Below are 19,357 nucleotides of genomic sequence, written 5' to 3'. Positions count from 1 at the left end.
TAATTAGGTTTACGTTTATTTTGGAAGTGCGATCCCATACCACGTCAGGATACTCCAGCGCACGGCGTACGGTAGTGCTGTACGCTGCTAGTGTTGTTTTTGGTTAAAACAATGTCTTAGTTTTCTTTTAAGATCCAAAGTTTCACCATCGCTTTTTGCACAATCCATGCTACATGACTGTTTAAATTGAGTTTTGACGTGATTATAACACCGAGATATTTGTATTCATTGACCGTTTCTAAGGAATGGTTGTTGATGGTGTAGCTAAAACCAAGGGGCGTTTTCCTGCCTGTGACGCACATGTATACACACCTAGAACTGTTCAGCGACATCTGCCAATTTGTGTACCATGGCGTTATACTGTTGGATAGTTATTTTGCTTTACCTGATTACTTCTCGAACCTACCTCTGAAAACAATGCGCAGTCGTCCGAATAAAACCGGCATTGTACGCTGTCATCAACAGTAAGATCATTTATGTAGACTAGAACAAGCAAAGGCCCGAGCGCAGACCTCTGGGGCACACCAGAAATAACCGGGATAGTCGGGGAAATTACTCCTCCGACCTCTACAAATTGATGACGATTGCTTACGTATGGATATAACCACGGCACGAGTCTTTCATTGTCTAGGAGAGTCTTAAGTTTTATCCGCAGCTTTTGATGAGGTACTAGATCGAACGCTTTTGCAAAATCCAAGAAAATAACATCCACCTGGCCCCCCTTGTCAAGAACTTTTGCAAACGCATTTACAGTATGAAGAAGCTGCGTAACCGTCAAGAAGCCGCGCCTAAGGCCAAGCTGATAATCCGATATGAAGTTATTTGCCTCAAAGTCAGTCACGAGATGCTTGAATAAAAAATGTTCGAGAACCTTGCTGCAAAAACAAAGCAAAGAAATCGGTCTACAGTTACACACTTGAAGCCTGTCACCGGCTTTATGAATTGGTATTACCTTTTCAGTTTTCCACTGATCCGGTACAATAGCCTGTTCAAGCATATTACTGAATATAATAAAAATAAATTTAGAGCACCATTCGCCGTATATTTTCAGAAATGCGTTTGGGACATTGTCTGGACCACTTGATTTTTCTTTGTGTTTAAATCTAGAAGTGCTTCGAAAATGCCTTCCTGCGTCACCTGGACCTCCGGTATTCCTATTGCACTTTTCCTGTATTCAGGTGACCCGCCGCCGTTAATCGTAAATACCGAAGAGAAATAGTTATTAAATGTTTTAGCGATAGCTGATTTGCCTACAACTTCTCTTCCACAATCATTAATCTTGGTTGCATGCTGTCTCGTGCCCAATAAATGCCACCAAAATTTAACTGGATCGTTAAGCAGGAAGTTGGACGTTTTAACGTTGTAGTACTGATACCTGGATATTTATTATAGATTTAAGTTTTATACGCAGCACGGCTACCTTTGTTTTGCCTTTACACGTCTTGTTGTGTTTTTGCTTGGCGTTTTACTAGTAGAATCTCCATCGTTACTCAAGGACTACGCTCTCTAGTATTCTTTTTCCTTGTTGGCACAAAGCGCTCTATACACGTGTTTACAGTTTCTTAGAAGAAATGCCATAATTGGTTTATATCACAGTTAGTGCAGGTAGATAAATCGGAAAACCTGTCGAAGGACAACTCAAGAAAATCTAAGATACTTTCTGCGATCATGCGGTGATCTGATATTCCATCTACAACTGCACAATGGTTATCTGCAACACACAGAATATTAGAAACAAACACCAAATCAAGGAGAGAACTGGTGGTTTCAGTAACCCTCGTGGGACTCGTTGCCATCCGAACAAGGTTGCTAGAGAACGCTAAGTCGATCAAAACTTCGGAGTGGCGACACCCTGACATTGAGGTCGTTGTTTCCCAGTACATATTTGGAAGATTAAAGTCACCTCCCAAAATCGTATTTATGTTGTGTTTTTACTCTTTATGCACAAAATCGTGTAAATCGTTCAATACCTCACTGTCAGCACAAGATGGACACCCACCAAAATACAGGATGATAAAAGCGACGCTGTCACCCCCACCGCTTCGATGGGTGTAATATTAGGCAGCACAGAAAATTCCATTCCTCCTTTCAGAACTATAGCGACCCCTCCCCCTTTTGAAGAGCGATCTTTCCGGATATCTTTGTGCGTTGGGGGAACGATTTCGCAATCAGAAATACTATCCCTTATTCAGGTTTGGGTTATGAACAATATGTCGGGGTCGAAAGTAGAAATAATGCTTTCGAAGTCGGTCGTTTTATTGACAACGCTCCTTGCATTCAGGTTTTTTACTCCAAGTTTCGTGCTAGTTGTACAAACTGCCCCTTTCACTGCAACTTCGGGGAGAGGGGGAGAGTACGTATTTCCATGCGCTAACCATCAGGCAGGATCCTGATGCGTGGCAGTATAGAGGGAAACTCTCGTATTTGCAGTATCATCCCAGATGAATACTTGTCTATTTATTTTACTTTAATCGAAAGAGAGAATGACTTTGTCTCTGTTCTTTTTTAATTCCTTAGCGCTGTCCCAGAGCTGTTTCCTAATCTACTGGACACGTGGCGAGAAGTCCTCAGAAATACTGAACCTTGAACCTTTTAAACGCCTGCAGCTGCTCAGAACTGCACTCTTGTCCCTCTCATCGAGAAAACATGGCCAAACGGCCGCCGCAAGCTAACCGCCAGGCCACGGCACCACCTCGACGAGAACCTCCGATGCCGCAGTATCCTCGACGTCAGGAAGGAGAAGTCCGGTACGTCCACCCGGAGCGACACTCGCCGACGAAGATTGACGTGTGGAGGACGGCCAATCGACGCCCTTTGCGCTGCCACTGCGGGAAAGCCGATCATATTTACCGCTATTTTTCCTGCCGGCAAAAAGGGCTGCGCGGCTTCCGCGTGAGGGACCCACGCCCACGTTATGGTGAGCACCCACAGGAGACTAAGAAGTGCCTTCGACGACTTCAGCCTTCCACCCCTGTCCGTCGCCTAGCGTCCCGATGACCGTCACCACGACGTCCACCTTCACCAATGCACCGACCCAGTCATGAGAGCCTGTCACCCTTGTCTTGCCGAGAAAACTAAGCGCGGCAACTCGGAGGTGAAGTTGCCGTGGACGGACGACGTAAAGAGCCTTCACGAACGTCGGAGCGCCCTCACTCTTCCGACGCCACGCATCGCAACGACGCTCCGACACGACACGCGCAAGCGCCCAACTACTTTAACGTTGATGTCGAAGGCCGCAACGCATCGGCACTCGTGAATACCGGAGCAGACTACTCAGTCTAAAGTAGGAGGCTCTCTCGCCGCCTTCAAAAAGTGACAACGCCGTGGGATCTGCCGCAGATACGAACCGCTTAAGGACACCTCATCGCTCCAGTCGGAAGGTGACCTGCTCGCGTCGAAATTCACGGCGAGACATGCCTTGTCAAGTTCGTCGCTCTGCAAGATTGTGTGAGGAACGTTATTTTCGGAATGGCCTTTCTCTGCGCGTATGGCGCCATCATCGACCTTGGGGCAAACCAGTTGACGCTGCTAAAGCCTGTCCTGCCACTGGTGGAGACCAACACGACGTCAACCGCGATCTGAGTTATCGCCGACCATGTGAACCTACCACCGCGGTCTCGTGTTTTCGTCACCGTCATAACCGACGCAGCCATGTACGGTGAAGCTCGTCTGGAAGGCAGCGTCCAACTGCTCCTTGAAAAAGGAATTGGCGTCGCGCGAGGCGCAACGGATCTCCACGAAGCACGGACAACTGTTCTTGTGACCAACTTTCGAGAGGAGCCGCAGCACCTAACGAAATGTACCACCGTGGGACACGTCGAGGTGCTTTAGGCGCCAGCCGTAGTCACCGCAATCTCCGAGGAAACCTCGTCGTCACGGCAGAAAAGCACGTCGCCGCCGCCGCTCGACATCGACCCCGAGCTCCCAAGCGCCGGCAACTGGTTGATCACCTCGCCGAATACAGTGACTGTTTTGCACGCCGTTGGAAGTTCGCCAAACACCAATGGCAAAACATCGCCTTAGTACCGACGACGACGCGCTCCCTGTGTATCGATAGCCATACCACGTCTCTCTAAAAAAAAAAAGGGAGGACATCTAGGAGCAAGGGCAAGAAATTCTGAACGACGACATAATCCAGCCTTTAATTAAAGAGCCCGTGGGCCTCTCCAGCCGTACTGGTTAAGAAGCGCGGAACGCTTAGGTTCTGCGTGGACTATCGTCAACTGAACACGGTGACAAAGAAAGACTTCTACACAATCCCCCGCACAGACGCTATACCGGTTACGCCACTCTCAATATTTTTCACCGATGGATCTACTGGCAGATCGGAGTCGACGAACGGGACCGAGAGAAGACAGCCTTCGTCACGACAGATGAACGGTACGAGTTCAAGGTGATGCCCTTTGGACTATGAACGGCACCAGCAACTTTTCAACGTGTCGTGGACACTGTACTGGCTCGACTAAAATGGCAGAGCTGTCTCGTCTACCTTGACGATGTCGCAGTGTTTCCAAGCGACTTCGACAAGCACTTGCGGCGACTTTGAGCTGTTCTCTAAGCCATGCAGACCGCCGGTTCATTCTGAAGTCATCGAAGTGTCGGTTCACGTATGACGACCTGAATGAAGTTCCTTGGCCAAGTGGTTAGCAACGATGGCGTTCGGGCAGACCTAGGGACGACGCGCGCTGTGGCTGCATTTCCAGCGCCGGCAGACCGGAAGTCCGTGCGAAGACTCCTTGGACTAAGTGCATACTATCGGCGCGATTTCGCAAGGATTTCGGCACTGCTCAGAAACTCCACGAGGGGCGCCCAGAAGTTTGAATGGGCTGAGGAGCAACAGCAGGCATTTGATGGGCTGATGTGATGACTCCAGATTCCTCCTGTTTTGAACACTTCGATCAAGATGCGGAAACCGAGATTCATACAGTGCAAGTAACGCAGGACTTGGCGCGGTACTGCGGAATTGGGGTGGTTCATGAGCAAGAAGGCACCGAGCGAGTGATCTCCTACGCAAGTCGGACACTGTCCAAAGCGGATACAGAATACTCCACAACTGAAAGGAATATCTTGCGGTCTTCTGGGCAATCACAAAGTTTCGCCCGTACTTTTACGGGAGCCCGTTCCGCGTTGTAAGGACTTGGCGAGGTGTAAGCGAGAAACTTCTGAAGCGCTACTTCGGACACTAGGAAGTGCTTTGTCGGCTCGGGGATCTCAGCTATGAGGTGATGCCCAACGGAACACGGACTTCAACACGCCGCCGTATACAAGACCTGAAGACGTCCACGCCGTGCGCCTTATGTAGTACTACGATCGAGAGGGCCGTGAATTGTGTTTTGCATATTCCGGATAGGACTGTGTTTTACAAGCCTCCGTAGTTTGCCATTGTTTTTGTGTTTTGCTGCTTTATTTAGCTGCAAGTTGCATTGATACGATGCTCATTTTAAAGGGGAGAATAATGTTACACGCGTCGGGCCGAGCCAGTGCATGCGTAACCGTGTGGTTACCGTGCTTGGCTTCTGTGCGGAGGCCCCAGGTTCGTTTCTTCGGAATGGCGCGTCTTTTATTTATTATTTTGATTTCTAGTTCTCGTAAATTCGAGAACCTTGTCGTCTGATCAAGGTACGAATGTTCTATTATAGCCTGCTGTGTACTTACAAAGTCTGGCTCTTCGACGTCGGAGCCATAGAGCGTCCGGTCGCAGATTTGGAGCACCAGGATCTGGTACCACAAAGCATCAAAGAGCCATTTCTCGGGAAACCTGGAAGTCAGTGCGTAGCTTTTGCAGCGGGGAGGACCCGAAGCACACTTCTGTGTTTTGGGTCCGCTGGGAGACGCCGCAGCGAGGCGCCAGTCACGTGGCTCTCCTCTCATCCGTTATCTGCCGCTCCACATTTTCCATTTAGGCGGCCGCTCCTCGTGGCAATCTGCCTGGCTTTGTCAGTATTTAGGAGGCTATGGTTCTACGCGCCGAACGTTCTACGCCGAATATTCCAGAAACCCACGCGGGTACATAAGGGACAACGGATGGCGAGCCGGAATCAGTCGAACGCCAGCGTTCGACCCTGCTGTTTTGCGAACATCGACGCCTGCGACGCTAACATTTTCTATTTTGTTTCGGGCACAGGTTCGCCCCATTAAATGTTTAGTTTCTCCAGTTAATTCACCGCCTAATCCTTTGTGATTCGTGAAAATAATTTGGTGAATTGAATTCAATAATGGACACTATAAAAGACCTGGTTTCAAACCTGCGGAAACATTCCTCGTTTTAGAAACCTGAAGTAATCGGAAGAGTAATGATGACTTTTTCAGGCAACGGTCGGTTAATTTTCTTCTGAAGTAATCGAGTAATCTAATGCAATAATTATTAACCAAGTCTAATTGTAATTGTAATCGATTACTTCTTTCCTGGTAGGGTGTACCGCATACAAGACTGATTTTACACAGCTGACTGAAGTCGCGATTCTTTTGAAGACTGCAGCGTGTTTCCTAAACCGTACATTCACAGCAGATGAATAATTCAGGTGATGAACAAAATGTAATAAAGATATATCTCGCCAGAAGGCAAAAGAAATTTTTAAGGAAAAAAAACAAAAAAACAAAAAACAATTACATTCTAAGAGAAAGGTAAAACATGGCGGTGCAGTGAAAATAGTAATTTAGGTTAATGTAGCTTAGAACTATCACCGTGACATTTGTAACTTAAGGAAGCAAGCGACTCTCCGCGCAATAAAAATCGCGAAAAAAACTGAGAAAAATAAACCCTTAGCTCCAAGCAGAACAAGAGGCCCCGTGATATGGCGCGAATGTTCATCCGGACCACGCGCAGGGGTTGTAAATCACGAGGCACCCGCTGATATCAGACATTGTTAGCGTTTGGATATTCCTATAAATGCAGGCGCTGGTAATCACCGGTCGAAATCGCGTTCCCACAGTGTACTCGTGAGCCGGCTTTGACAATGATCACCATGGGATAAATTACTGTAACAATGTGAACACTGCTATACATATGACTATGTTATCGAGTTTCCAAAGGAAATACTGAAAGAAAAAAGCCAGTTTCATTTTCGAAAGACACGTGATGGCAACGAAACTTCGCGAATAGTGGCGTTACGTGCCACCAGTATAGCTGGGTCACATTAGTGCCAGGAAGCCTTTGTAAAGCGAAAAATAGATTATTCGAGTATTCTTGTGCGGCTAGTTTGAACTGATGGCACAGGTTGGGGGAAGGGGGGAGGAAAGGGGACGCGGATTTTCACGCAAGTTAGCCAACTAGTAGCATGCCTGGTAACATTGGTTTCATCTCAATTGACTTGCAAATGTTATTAGCATAATATTACGAGTAAATTGTTATTGAATTAGAACTTATCGAGCGAAAGACCCATTTATTTAGCAAAGAGTTTGTAGCGTAGTGATTCCTTCTGCAAAAAATCATTTTTTATTCGGCGTGTAATATACCGTTTAAGTTCCAATCGTGTTTCATATCCAAAACAAAATGTATTACACTTTAACTACCTTGGTTCTTTGTGACGTTGTCCCATTTTATTCATAGGATTAAATCTCGCTTTGAAATTGCCTTTTTTTGTAGTCTTATTCAAAACTTGACTTTATAACTCTAAATTCCTTAAGTGTGTAAATTTCAAACAAAATACTGCACGAATGAACCCATGCAAATGCACATAGGCCCGTCCGATCTAAATCCTGCAGTTCTGTTTGATAATGCGCGTCAAGCATTTTTGAGATTGAGAATGGAACAAATTTTGTTGTTTTTCGACAAACAGACGTTGTTTCGGAGATGGGGCGGCTCCCAAATTAATTTATTGAAGCTAACTGTTTACAAAAAATAAAATCGTTGCAGACGAAGGTTCATACTTTGCGGGCATCTAACTCCGATTCCCACAGACCCTGTCCCCGGATGAATATGACAGTGCAATACTTCGCTCTCTGCAAAAGGGTTTATTCACTCACTCATTGCCTTGGGGGGGTTCCGGGATCGGGGGACGGTCATCAGCGAGGCCTGGGGAGAGTCCGCTGCCACAGCAGCTTCTCCAAGTCCCAGCGGTGGTCGTCCACACCGCGTCATGGGGACGTCGTCGTACAGGGTCGCTGTCCGGTCCGTTTGTCGAGTCCGCCACTCGACGCAGTGCCCGCACTCCCCGGCCAGCGTCCACCGCCATCCGAGCTCGCCTCCGTGACTCGTTGATCCCCAAATTGGCAGCAAGAGAGACGACAGCCAGAGATACCTTTCCTTGTCTCTGTTCCCCTTTTATAGACGCTTTGCAGCAGCTGTGCATGGACGCCGCCATAACTGACCTTCAATTTTTGTTTCCTCTTATTCCGTTTATTTCACTTCATCATTACCATAGCAGGCCAGGTTATTGTCATATTAGATTCAACTGTGTCCTTTTCTAAAGCATCGTCCTTTGTAGAAAATCGTCAACTACCGTTTCAGTTGCTCGGCATCTCGGTAAGACAAGAGAAGGTCGGCTATGGCGGCTGCAATTTGGCGCGTGTGTAAAGCGTCTATATCCTCGCCCACCACCGATCACGTGCCCACCACGACCCGTCCACGTGTACACGCACGCCCCCGCCACGGTCCCCGCATGACCCCCGAGCGGGGATTACGGTGACGCTCCTCCGTCCTCGGGTCCGGGTCAGCAGGAATGTTCGGCCCTGGCAGGGCGCGGGCAGAACGGGCGAAGGGACAGGGGAAATGCGGGAAAGACGGGACTCTAGAATGGGGCGGCCGGGCGGATCCCCACACCTCCCCTCCCTCAAGGCTCGCACTCCGGGGTGTTTGAGGTTACGTGGTCCCCAGGACCTCCGGCAGGGAGCTCGCTCAGCTGAATGTCGCCGATGACGACGAGCACCCTCGATGATGATGATGATGCTGGCATCAAACCAAGCAGGTCAGCGGTGAACGTCCATTCACTGGGAAGCTCGTGACCGATGGAGCACGGTCCACGAACTGGTCCGGAGCACCACAGCTCACAACACGGACGGGCAGTCAGGCGCAAACAACACGCCGCCTCCTAAAGTTTGCTTCCGTCCCTAATATCCCACAGCGAATCGCGCGAAAACGAATACCGGCACTCTATATCAGACAGCTCGACGAAACCAAAATGTTTCCATCGTTGGACATACCACGAAATAAAAACAAAACTCTTCATTTCAATACTTCAATACTAACGGGCAGGCAATCATCCAGAACGTCGCGCTGCACGTTCAAGAGGTACAAAAGAGAAAAACTATTCCTGAACTAAAAAGTATGAGCACTCACTGTATACTCAAATCGTGCATACGCCCACTATACAACGTTTGCTCCTGTAAAACTCAACCGCATTCTTTTAAAACGGAAAACGATCTACCAGAGTGTCAGAACCGAACACCTCTGACAACAATATTGATATCCAACACTCTCGCGAAGAACGCACAAAACCTCAAGAACTTACAATAACCTTCCGTAAAACAGAAACGGCCACAAATCCAGTCCCGTTCGCGAGGTGCGACTCGAAAAAACACGCTGTCAACAGTAGCAATTACCCAAGACAGACACTTATGCACTCGGCGTTCGCGACGCCCGAGCTACAAGCACGCTACAGCCAAGCTACACAGCACGCCTTCATGAGAAGGGATAATCACCTTACTGAGAGGCGGTTGTTCCATGGTACCGGCCACTTACACCAGTACAAAGGGAACAGTACCTGGATCGTGCGAACAGCAGATCTCATTGGACAGCCTATTTACATGGCTATGTCCGCAACGTCTGGGCATGCACCAGATGTTACCGCTTCACTGCTCGGAGGCGACCACCCAACAGGAGCGACGAGCGCGTAACGGCGGTCCGCACCGAACCCCGCACGGGCTCGACGACCGCGGCAAGCGCATCGACGCACGTTAGAGTTGTCCCCCGGCCAAACCCCGACACCGCATAACTAAAAAGTCGTCCAGCTGATGTCAAGGCCGGCCGGGATTGAGCAATAAAAGTACGCCGTCAACGCGTCTTGCGACTCTTCGACGTTCTCGATCCGAGTAACGTGCCCTCATACTAACGGAGTAAGTTACGCACAAAGCTCGCCTCCAACCAAGTCAACACGCCGCAAAACTGAAAAGTCTTCCTGCGACTGTAAAGACAGGCAGGGTTCGAACAATGTAAATATCCCACACGCGCACCTCTCAACTTCCGCGCAACGAGCGCGATACCGAAATGCCAAATAATCTGACCGGCCGGTCTTGGAAAAGGACGAGCTAATAAACTATATTTGCTCTGCATAAACAGTTTCCGCGGCGTCGAAGTGTCTACCGCATTTACCGCCGCAATCCAACACCCGCTACCCATTCATGCAAAGGCTGCAGTTTTTACAGCGACGGGCCGTCCCAACGCACAACAGTTATAGGCCGCCGACGGCCATGCCGCTGCCATAATTTCTAGACTTTCCGGGCACGTACCCGCCGACGTGAACCGTACGTTTTTCAGGGTCAACCACGCATCTGTACAGGAAAAAAACTATGAACAACTCGTAACATCGTCGCAACACCACCACTCCCCTCATGCAGGCTTTCACTGCACTAGCACAGCTTTTGTCTTTTCTCCCCTAAATTTATAATTTATCTCTAATCCAGGCCTCTGCACGATTTATCACCCTCTCCTTCGTGTCCCAACGCGAACCCAAACGCGGCTGAGAACCGGTACTGTATCCGGCGGCAGCGCACAGCGCGCGCTAGCCGCCGCTCCTCCGGAGATGGAGAAAGCGAAATGAAAGAGTAACTTCCGCCGCGAGGCTCAACCATCGATATGGCGGTGTGAGGATCCGGAACCAACTGTGCGCACAATTAAACGGAATCAACCTCACGACTCTACAACCAGATACGCACGGGTCATGCCCATCGCGTCAGACTGGACTCTACGGAACATTACACACACACAGCCACTGATAAAGTGAAAACGGAACTCGGTGGTTTTCTGGATTCCAATGTCTGCGCACCAGACATCGCGTATCCGGCACGATTTAGGGGGCTTAGACCCTAAATGTAGCCTCTGGCCACAAGGTACTCGTTCAAAGCGATCTTGGCCGGAAGCAGAAGAGCGCATATCGTATACCTTAAAACGCTGTCGACTAACGAAGCTAAAAACCGCGCTGACAGCTCAAGCGAGGACAACTGGGAGCCAGCATGCGGTCAAACCGAGACGCTAGTCTCCTCCCGGAAAAAATGCCAAAGCGGGAATAATTTCCAAACACAGTCCATGCAACCGCCATCCGCAATGGGTGCGTTCCCCACCTGGAGCGATGCCTCTCTAACGCGTCCGATCGGTAACACGCGTTCCAAAACATTACATCGATACGCGAGCAAAGGCGTTTAGGCGCATCACATCTCCCAAACCGTGAGCCGGCATCTTTCCCAGCAGACGTGGACGGCCAGAGGCGTAGGTGGGGTGACGCCCGACGCTACATGCCTCGAGGGGTGCGGTAATTTCGACGCACAGAACGCTCTTGCGTAGCAGGATCAACCTGCCAGCATCGAACGGTGCGCTGAACAACAAATACTCGAAGCGCTTCTCGTAACGGGGGATAAATAAATTCCTGACTGGCTCGGACAAAGGGTTAATCCCTAAAGACAACGGTCAAGGTCCGCGCCTCCTCGCCAGGCAGTCGATCATGCCAGAACCTTCGTGCGGCGTGCCCGCAACGAAACTTCGTGCGGCGCTCCCGCGACAAAGGTGACCCCCCAAAAGAGCGCGAAACAGTGCCCCAATTCAACCGGAAACAGGTTAGGAATCGGAATGCCTGCCTGATCAAAAATCACGCCCCACGTTGCGGCGCCAGTTTATGCGGGCATCTTCTAGCTCCGATTCTCACAAACCCTGTCTCCGGATGAATATGACAGTGCAATACTTTGCTCTCGGCAAAAGGGTTTATTCACTCACTCATTGCCTGGGGGGTTTCGGGGTCGGGAGACGTTCATCAGCGAGGCCGGGGGAGAGTCCGCTGCCCCAGCAGCTTCTCCGAGTCCCAGCGGTGGTCGTCCCCACCGCGTCGTGGGGACGTCGTCGTCCAGGGTCGCCATCCGGTCCGTTTGTCGAGTCCGCCACTCGACGTAGTGCCCGCACTCCCCGCGCCAGCGTCCACCGCCGTCCGAGCTCGCCTCCGTGACTCGTTGATCCCCAAGTCGGCAGCAGGAGAGAGACCTTCCCTAAAAATTGGCTTGCTCTTTATGTTTATACAGCCTTGATGGAGATGCGCCTCAACGGGCAATCGGTCTCTTAGCTGTAGATGAGAAATTTAGCCAGTGCGGTACAACCGCTAACCTGGGGTTTTTAACGTGCATCACGCAGTAGTGATCACACGAACGCGTGCCGGTACGAAACTCATCCAGATCGAAACGGGCGGGGGCGGCGGGGATCGAACCCAGGAGGTTCCCAGCGCAAGCTTTCGCTCCACGCTCCGAGGTGAGACGCGTTATCCCACTCGGCCACTTTTTCCCCTTGAACGCGCGCAGAAAAAATTGGGTTGCTCTTAATGTTTATACAGCCTTGATGGAGATGCGCCTCAACGGGTAATCGGTCTCTTAGCTGTAGGTGAGAAATTTAGCCAGTGCGGTACAACCGCTAACCAGGGTTTTTTAACGTGCATCACGCAGTAGTCATCACACGAACGCGTGCCAGTACGAAACTCATCCACATCGAAACGGCCGGGGGCGGCGGGGATCGAACCCAACAACTTTGGGCGAGGGGTAGTATGGGAGGGGGGGGGGGGGGTAAATGAATGCGGGATAAACGTTCCCCTCACTGCCGAGTGAGAATGGGACGTGGCAGTTTCGCTTTATTAGTTCATTTTTAGTGAGCACATGACTTCAATGCTCTTGTCCGGGAGCAAAAGAATAACAAAACAAGTATAGCGATGCAGCCACAACAGTCACTCTGTCCGCACTGCGCGAACATTAAGCATTGTTTTTCATTCAGCGTGGTCGAACCCTCTCTTCTGTAGTTAACTTTATGAATGCTCATGAAAATTCATTACAGCTTCTGTATATCAAAAACTTAAAGCAGGGAATCAGAGCACCTTGCCCTCCTTAAACAATTCCTACTTGTGCTACTGATCACTCTGAATGTTCTGCGTTACGAACTTGACGTCACAAGGTCCCACACGTCGCCATGTCAGCCTTGTAACAGTGTTGCCGTCCCTCTCAGGACGACAGTTCTAATTTGGCCATAAGGCACTACGAAAATAAGATGAGTGGGTAGATGTCGACAGAATCGTTTATGAACCAAGATTTAAACGACTTCCGTCTCGATAAATTTAGAAAGGTTTGGCGATCGTAACACTTTTCTGTCTCGCTCGCATCCCACTTTTTTAGCTTACATTGTCAGCAAGTTACCCTCGTCAAAAACCCTTTGACATCTCGACAATGGTTCGAATCTTGCTTTAACTACAATAAAAACTGGAAGGTCTAAGGGGTAACTAAATTTCTCATGCTCATCTCATAGAATTGTACGTAGCTGGCCGCGCTCGAGAGAGACGTCCAGCTCTTTTTACCTTGTCAGTGACTACAGACAACTACATTCATTTAGTATTTAGGCTAGTGAGCTTGCGCACTATTTGTAGAGGTGTCTGACAGATATTTTACCAAATGTCTATTACAGTTCAAAAAGTTTGAGGTTTGCAAAATCCAATGTATGGTAACCATTGACAATTTTGTTAAAAATCAGTACGTAACGTTGAAGGATGGCCTACCTTGTGGACGATATGGTGAGGTAAGTGACAACTGAACAGCTGTGAAACATAGCGTTTATTCACCAAGCTTCTGCAAACTAGTGCTGATAAAAAAATTCTTTTGGCGGAAAGAGACTATACAACGAAATCACGAATGCTGCATACATGCCCCCTCCGCTAATCGCATAAGGTATTGTTCCGGACTTCAAGCTTGTGGCCTTTGTAGCCTCCAGCAGCCCTATTAAAAAAGCATACACGTGACACTTGTAACGCATATCCAGTAATTTCATATAAAATTATATGACCCAAATACAGACATGTACGAATTACTCAAAAAAGGTAGTTAAGTTACTGAGTATCAACGCCAAAAGTAGTTGGAGTAGAGTAGAAATTACGCATTTGTAATAGTAATTGAGTAAACTACTAACTACTGCAAAAAATTAGCGAGTTACTTTCAAGTTATTTTCGAAGTTACTTTTTATATTTTTGTGGCAGCAAAAGGAGCAACAGTTTTGATCAGTGAAGAACCCTGCGAGCCTGAAATAAATGCAGTCAATTTATGACTTCCAAAATAGTTTATTCGCTCGCAGAAGCAACTGTCTTTCAAAGTTGTTATCGGAGAGTTTTCCCCTTTTCCTTGTAATGACGTCCTCCGTCAAGCTACAAAGACGTTCCAGCGTGGCGCTGGATGCAAAGGCAGCGTTCAATTTCAGAAGCAGGCTGTGCAGGGTCGGGTAAACGAGTGTCGGCATCTCTGGTGTCCATGAGAAACATGTGAGGCTTGCCTCGTCCCCCCCCCCCCCCCCCCCCCCCCTAGAGGGCCTTTGATAACAAACTCTCCTCCTTCTTCCTTTTTTGTCTTCGGCAAGTTGAGATTGTTATGACTGGCCCCTCTTTATTCCCACCACGTCCGGAGAGTTCTCCGAGCGTGTGCGCCTGACAGTCAACTGCGCGTCTCGTTGCAATGTTAATGCTACGCCACTGAAAAAAAAAAAAAAAAATTGCTTTTTGCCGTTGAAGTTGGGTCCAACAAAAGGGTTTCCCAAGGGTGACGAGTACGTCTTCAACAAAGAGGAGGTCTCCCTGGCGTGGAAGGTCGGAAGGACGCGAAGGGTTACGTGAACAAGCGGGAAGCGGGAACGTGCTGCCATGTACGGATTATCCGTGTCTGCGTTTGTGCGCGGGGAGTCCGGCTTCGGAAGGGAGTATGCGCTGACTACGAGGCGACCATGAGAACAGGCGCCCAGCTGCGAGGTCATTCCAGTGGGGCCTACCGTGAGTCAGAACTCACTAAAGGCACACAACACGAACACAACAACAACCCTCGGAGTGTCCCCGTCTTTCACGGTTGCAGCTGCAGGCGTGGCGCCTGCGTGCATTACCGGATCAGGTCAATACCCGACCAAGGCTTGTTAAGCATCTCTGCCTGCGTTCGTGCGCGCCGGTGTTATGTTTTGGCTGCTCGTCGTCACCTTGGCCCCAGGACGCCTGTGATGCAGTTTCTACGGCTGACGAGTATAAGTGCGTGTCAACGGATTGTGAGGGGGCCCCTTGTTCGGGAATGCCACTTCATCTGCCGACGTCTTATTTACTTCTTCGCTCAAACTTTTGTTATAAAAAAAAAAAATAGGATTAGATTTCGAGAGTAGTTAGTAATTTGAGTAGAAGTTACCTGAAAAACGTAGTTAAATTAAACTACTAATTACCCAAATAAAGTTGTAATTGAAAGTTACCAAGTTACTCAGAAAAGTAGTTAAACTACAGTAGTTTGAGTAGAGTAGTTGAACTACGTCCAAGTCTGCAGGCTAAATATATAGTTTTTTAATGAAGAACGCACAGATCAATAAGCCATTCCTGAAATACGCGGCGACTTCAATCGTCTTTTTGGCGCACTATGGCAATCCTATATACGGCGCTTGAAATAGCACTTGTTATTAGTAAAAGAGGTTCATGTTTGTTTAGTATTTTGCGGTTTCAGAACACAAAGATAGCAGAGCACTAAGAAAACAGGTTGCGTATTGGCGGTGTGATCTCTTCAGTTACTTTTCTCGCAACGGCAAGAGGGAAGTTATTGAGCCACATCCAGGACCGACGGAGCGTACGACCCAGTCCGAGCGTAGATCGATGCGACCCCGAAATTCCCCGCGTCGCGGGGTGCAATCTATGATTGAAAGGAGACCTTGCAGGAGTTTCCGAAAATGTCTATTTGATGTTTGGTCACGGTTATTTACGATATTTTCATTTTCAGGGCATATTAATGGAAGCGCCGTCCTCCACCTGCGTAATCGTTTTACAGTTAGCGATATTTCAGAATAGCTTTTCGAAAAACGAATGAAGTAACACTGGCGGCCGCCATCTTTGGAAAACTACCTCCTTCGCGAAGCGTGTGAATGTATTCGAGTTCACACCGAGTGCGGTTAATGCACTCCCGTAGATTTTATTTGCCCTGAGTACGCGCCAAACGCTTCAAGTCCAATGCATGCTCAAAATGTGTGCCGAAAATATGGCGGCCTCGGAGAAATTACTGGAGGTTGCGCATTTATGAAAGGTAGTATATGAAATAAGTGTGGCGCGTAGTATTTTTAATATATTGCTTATTACTTGCAAGGTATGTGTTTAAGATATGAAGTTATGCGTTTAAGGTATTTTCCAGCTTGACTTCATATGGATCTTTAACAGGGTGTTATAATATATGGGTGATATATGTGCATATTCCTTTATCAGTACGGAGTACATTATAGTATTTTGAGTCTGTAGACACACAGTGTAGGCCCGATTTGTTTATGTACATAGATATAGGGTTTGCAGAAAATTTTATAGTGTGCGCGCTAAGCGACGTGTTCGTTTTCTTCGTTGTCTTCAATTGGCTTTTTGTGGTCAGACCGTACCGCAAACGCTATCCCCTCCTTTTACTTGTCGCTCTAATCTTGTCTAAGCGTCAAATTTGACCGGCAATCGAGTACGGAAGCGACGACGACAAGATGGTCACGGAAGAAATCGCCGGCGGTCTGGACGATCTCACACTTAAGAGTACATGGCCATGAAATTTTGCGCACACTAAACCTTCGCATCTTATGGGGCCCAGCTTTCGCGTGCGACACTACATTTCAATTTCTCCCGTCGAGAATGATTCTTCGGAACCGGAACAACGAAACCGATGGTTGTTTCTCCGACAAATTCTGACGTCCCAATGCACAACAGTCTTCAAGCGACATTTGGAACTGCTTTCGTGTTGTGAGTTACGCAAGCATTCTCTGCTTGCAAGCTACACATGTGATTGAAGAGGAAGCAGGCAAGCCGAGGTTGAAGGACCGAGGGTAGCTGAGCGAGTCAGCCGGTGCTGCGTCCACGCCGGGCAGTGCATTGGAAATTCCTCATGGAGTAAAACCATGAAGCAAACCAGGGGCCTAAATGGCCTATTGAAACGCACCTCTTTAAAACAATTGGAGACCTTAATGTACACAGCGGGACCAAGGGAATGAGACATCGCAGCAGGCAGCGATGTCCTAGTCCGGCTTGGTCCGCTTGGGGAGTAGCCAAGTAGCGCGAGAGGGTGCGAGCGCGGCAAGCTTTCGCAAAGTTCTGGTCGGTGACAGGTTAAAAAAAGTTCAGGAAAAACTCTTCCCGCTTCTTTCCACATTACCAGAGCGAACGCTAGAGCGGTGGTCGCCTCCTCTCCAGCGTCCGCTACGCTAAAATGGAAAGAGGTGGTAGGAGCTTCCTCTCAAGTGCTAACCTGTCACCGACTATAGAAGCGCTAGAAAAAAAAGAAAAAGAAAAGTGCGAAGGAAGGAAACTGATATAGACGACATTTCGGCCCACGCTCTTCGTCGTCCAAGCAACTTTGGCTTGGGCAAGCATGGGGCCATGCTAAAGCCTAGAATGAGAGAGCGCACAAGTTCATAGTAATGTGGCTTATGTAGTACACTATTTTGTGACCAACTTTGGCAGTGTGCCTGGTCACGAGATAAAAAATATAATGAACATTCCTATATTGATAACTGCAATTACTAGAACTCTACTCAAACTACACTACAGAGAACTGCCAGTAAACGCCTGACGAAGCAAGCGCGGCGGAAAGAAGTTGTTTTTATCCTTGTTGCATCGCCAATAAAGCGAAGCGGTACTGACCAATAAACGTATTTTTGCCGACAACACCGACATGCTACCAGTGACACTCTTCTTTCGCATTCACCACAGCTCAGACGTTCTTAGACGATCGCTTTGTACGACTCAATCCTAGAATCAGAATGAAGTTTATAGTACAGGTTGAGCGCAATTTTCCGCGCTTCTCTTCAAATTGCGGATACGTTTTTTTGTTGCAAAACCTCTCAGGGTGCGGGCTACGAATGTAATACAGAATGACCCCGGGAGAGACGCGCCTTGGAAAGTAAGAGCGCAGTTGCAGTTGTCAGGTGACATTTAAAATAAACAGCAAGGTCATCCTAATGATTGAAATATTACTTCCAAGAAATATGTAACTCGAGTTTAGTTGGTATGTGACAACGTTAAAATATAAAACTGAAAATTTAGAGAAATCTTTTTTTGCAATACGTCATGTCCGTGGTGGTGACATGGATGTTGAATAAACGAACGTGATTGCAATGACAGCACTGCCGACCAAAAGCCTAATTTCTTCACCATATATTGCATACATGTGTATATATATATATATATATATATATATATATATATATATATATATATATATATATATACATACAAAGTTGAAAATCCCAAGTAAGAGAAACAAAAACACGGAAGGTTTATTTCAACGTTTCGGCAAGAGTCTTGCCTTCGTAAGGAATGGCCATTCCTGACGAAGGCAAGACTCTTGCCGAAACGTTGAAATAAACCTTCCGTGTTTTTGTTTCTCTGTCTTGGGATTTTCAACTTTGTGTACTCCACGCCCTCGGCCAACCCTAAGCGACCATGCCCTATATATATATATATATATATATATATATATATATATATATATATATATATATATATATATATATATATATATATATATATATATATATATATATATCAATACAAACTCATCAAAACATAACTTATGTTTCACTGGTTTTAAACACGAACATTACGTTAACGACAAGAACTAGGCGCCTTTCACTTTTAAAGTATTTGATGCACTACCTTGCGTTATGTACGAATGCTTGGCGAGGGCCGTGTCACAGCACCTAGCCTTCCACTGCGGTTCAACAAAAAATGAAAGGGGGCATAGCCCTTTAACCTTCGCGTCCTAACCCTCTTTAATGTTAAGAGATATACTGTCAATCTATGAACCGCATTATCTGTTTTTTCTTTTTGAATAGACATGCAGAGCTGGACTATGCCGTGGTCCATGTGACGTGCAGTTCTTTAACCAAGTTTAACCAAGAAGTGACGAAGACATTCATGAAGAGGAAACAGATTTAATATGACAACTGTTCTGATAGTAGGAAACTCGCTACTGATACTGTAAGGCAAAAATAACATAAACAAGTCACAATAAAGACGCTTCTCCTCTCATAATTTTCTAGTAGTAGTAGTGTTGAAAGATCCACAATCCGAACAAAAAGTGAATTCAGACAAAGTCGGAGGTGGTGGGTAATATTTTTATTGTCTTATTCAAATTTGCGATAAAGATATTCAAAATA

General features: G+C 47.6%; 1 protein-coding gene across 1 annotated transcript in view; it reads left to right on the top strand.

The window, feature by feature from the left end:
• The window catches only part of LOC120841659, a 43,716-nt gene extending 24,623 nt beyond the window's left edge, over positions 1-19,093 (top strand). Inside the window, exons 3-4 of the mRNA XM_040212597.2 lie at positions 13,640-13,750; positions 19,034-19,093. Coding sequence (XP_040068531.2) covers positions 13,640-13,750; positions 19,034-19,093 — 171 coding nt within the window. The remainder of the gene's footprint in view (positions 1-13,639; positions 13,751-19,033) is intronic.
• Positions 19,094-19,357: the final 264 nt, after the last annotated feature.

The sequence above is a fragment of the Ixodes scapularis genome, unplaced genomic scaffold (assembly GCF_016920785.2).
Source record: "Ixodes scapularis isolate PalLabHiFi unplaced genomic scaffold, ASM1692078v2 PGA_scaffold10__122_contigs__length_95168666, whole genome shotgun sequence".
Taxonomy (NCBI): domain Eukaryota; kingdom Metazoa; phylum Arthropoda; class Arachnida; order Ixodida; family Ixodidae; genus Ixodes; species Ixodes scapularis.
This window is presented reverse-complemented; position numbering and strand designations above follow the sequence as displayed.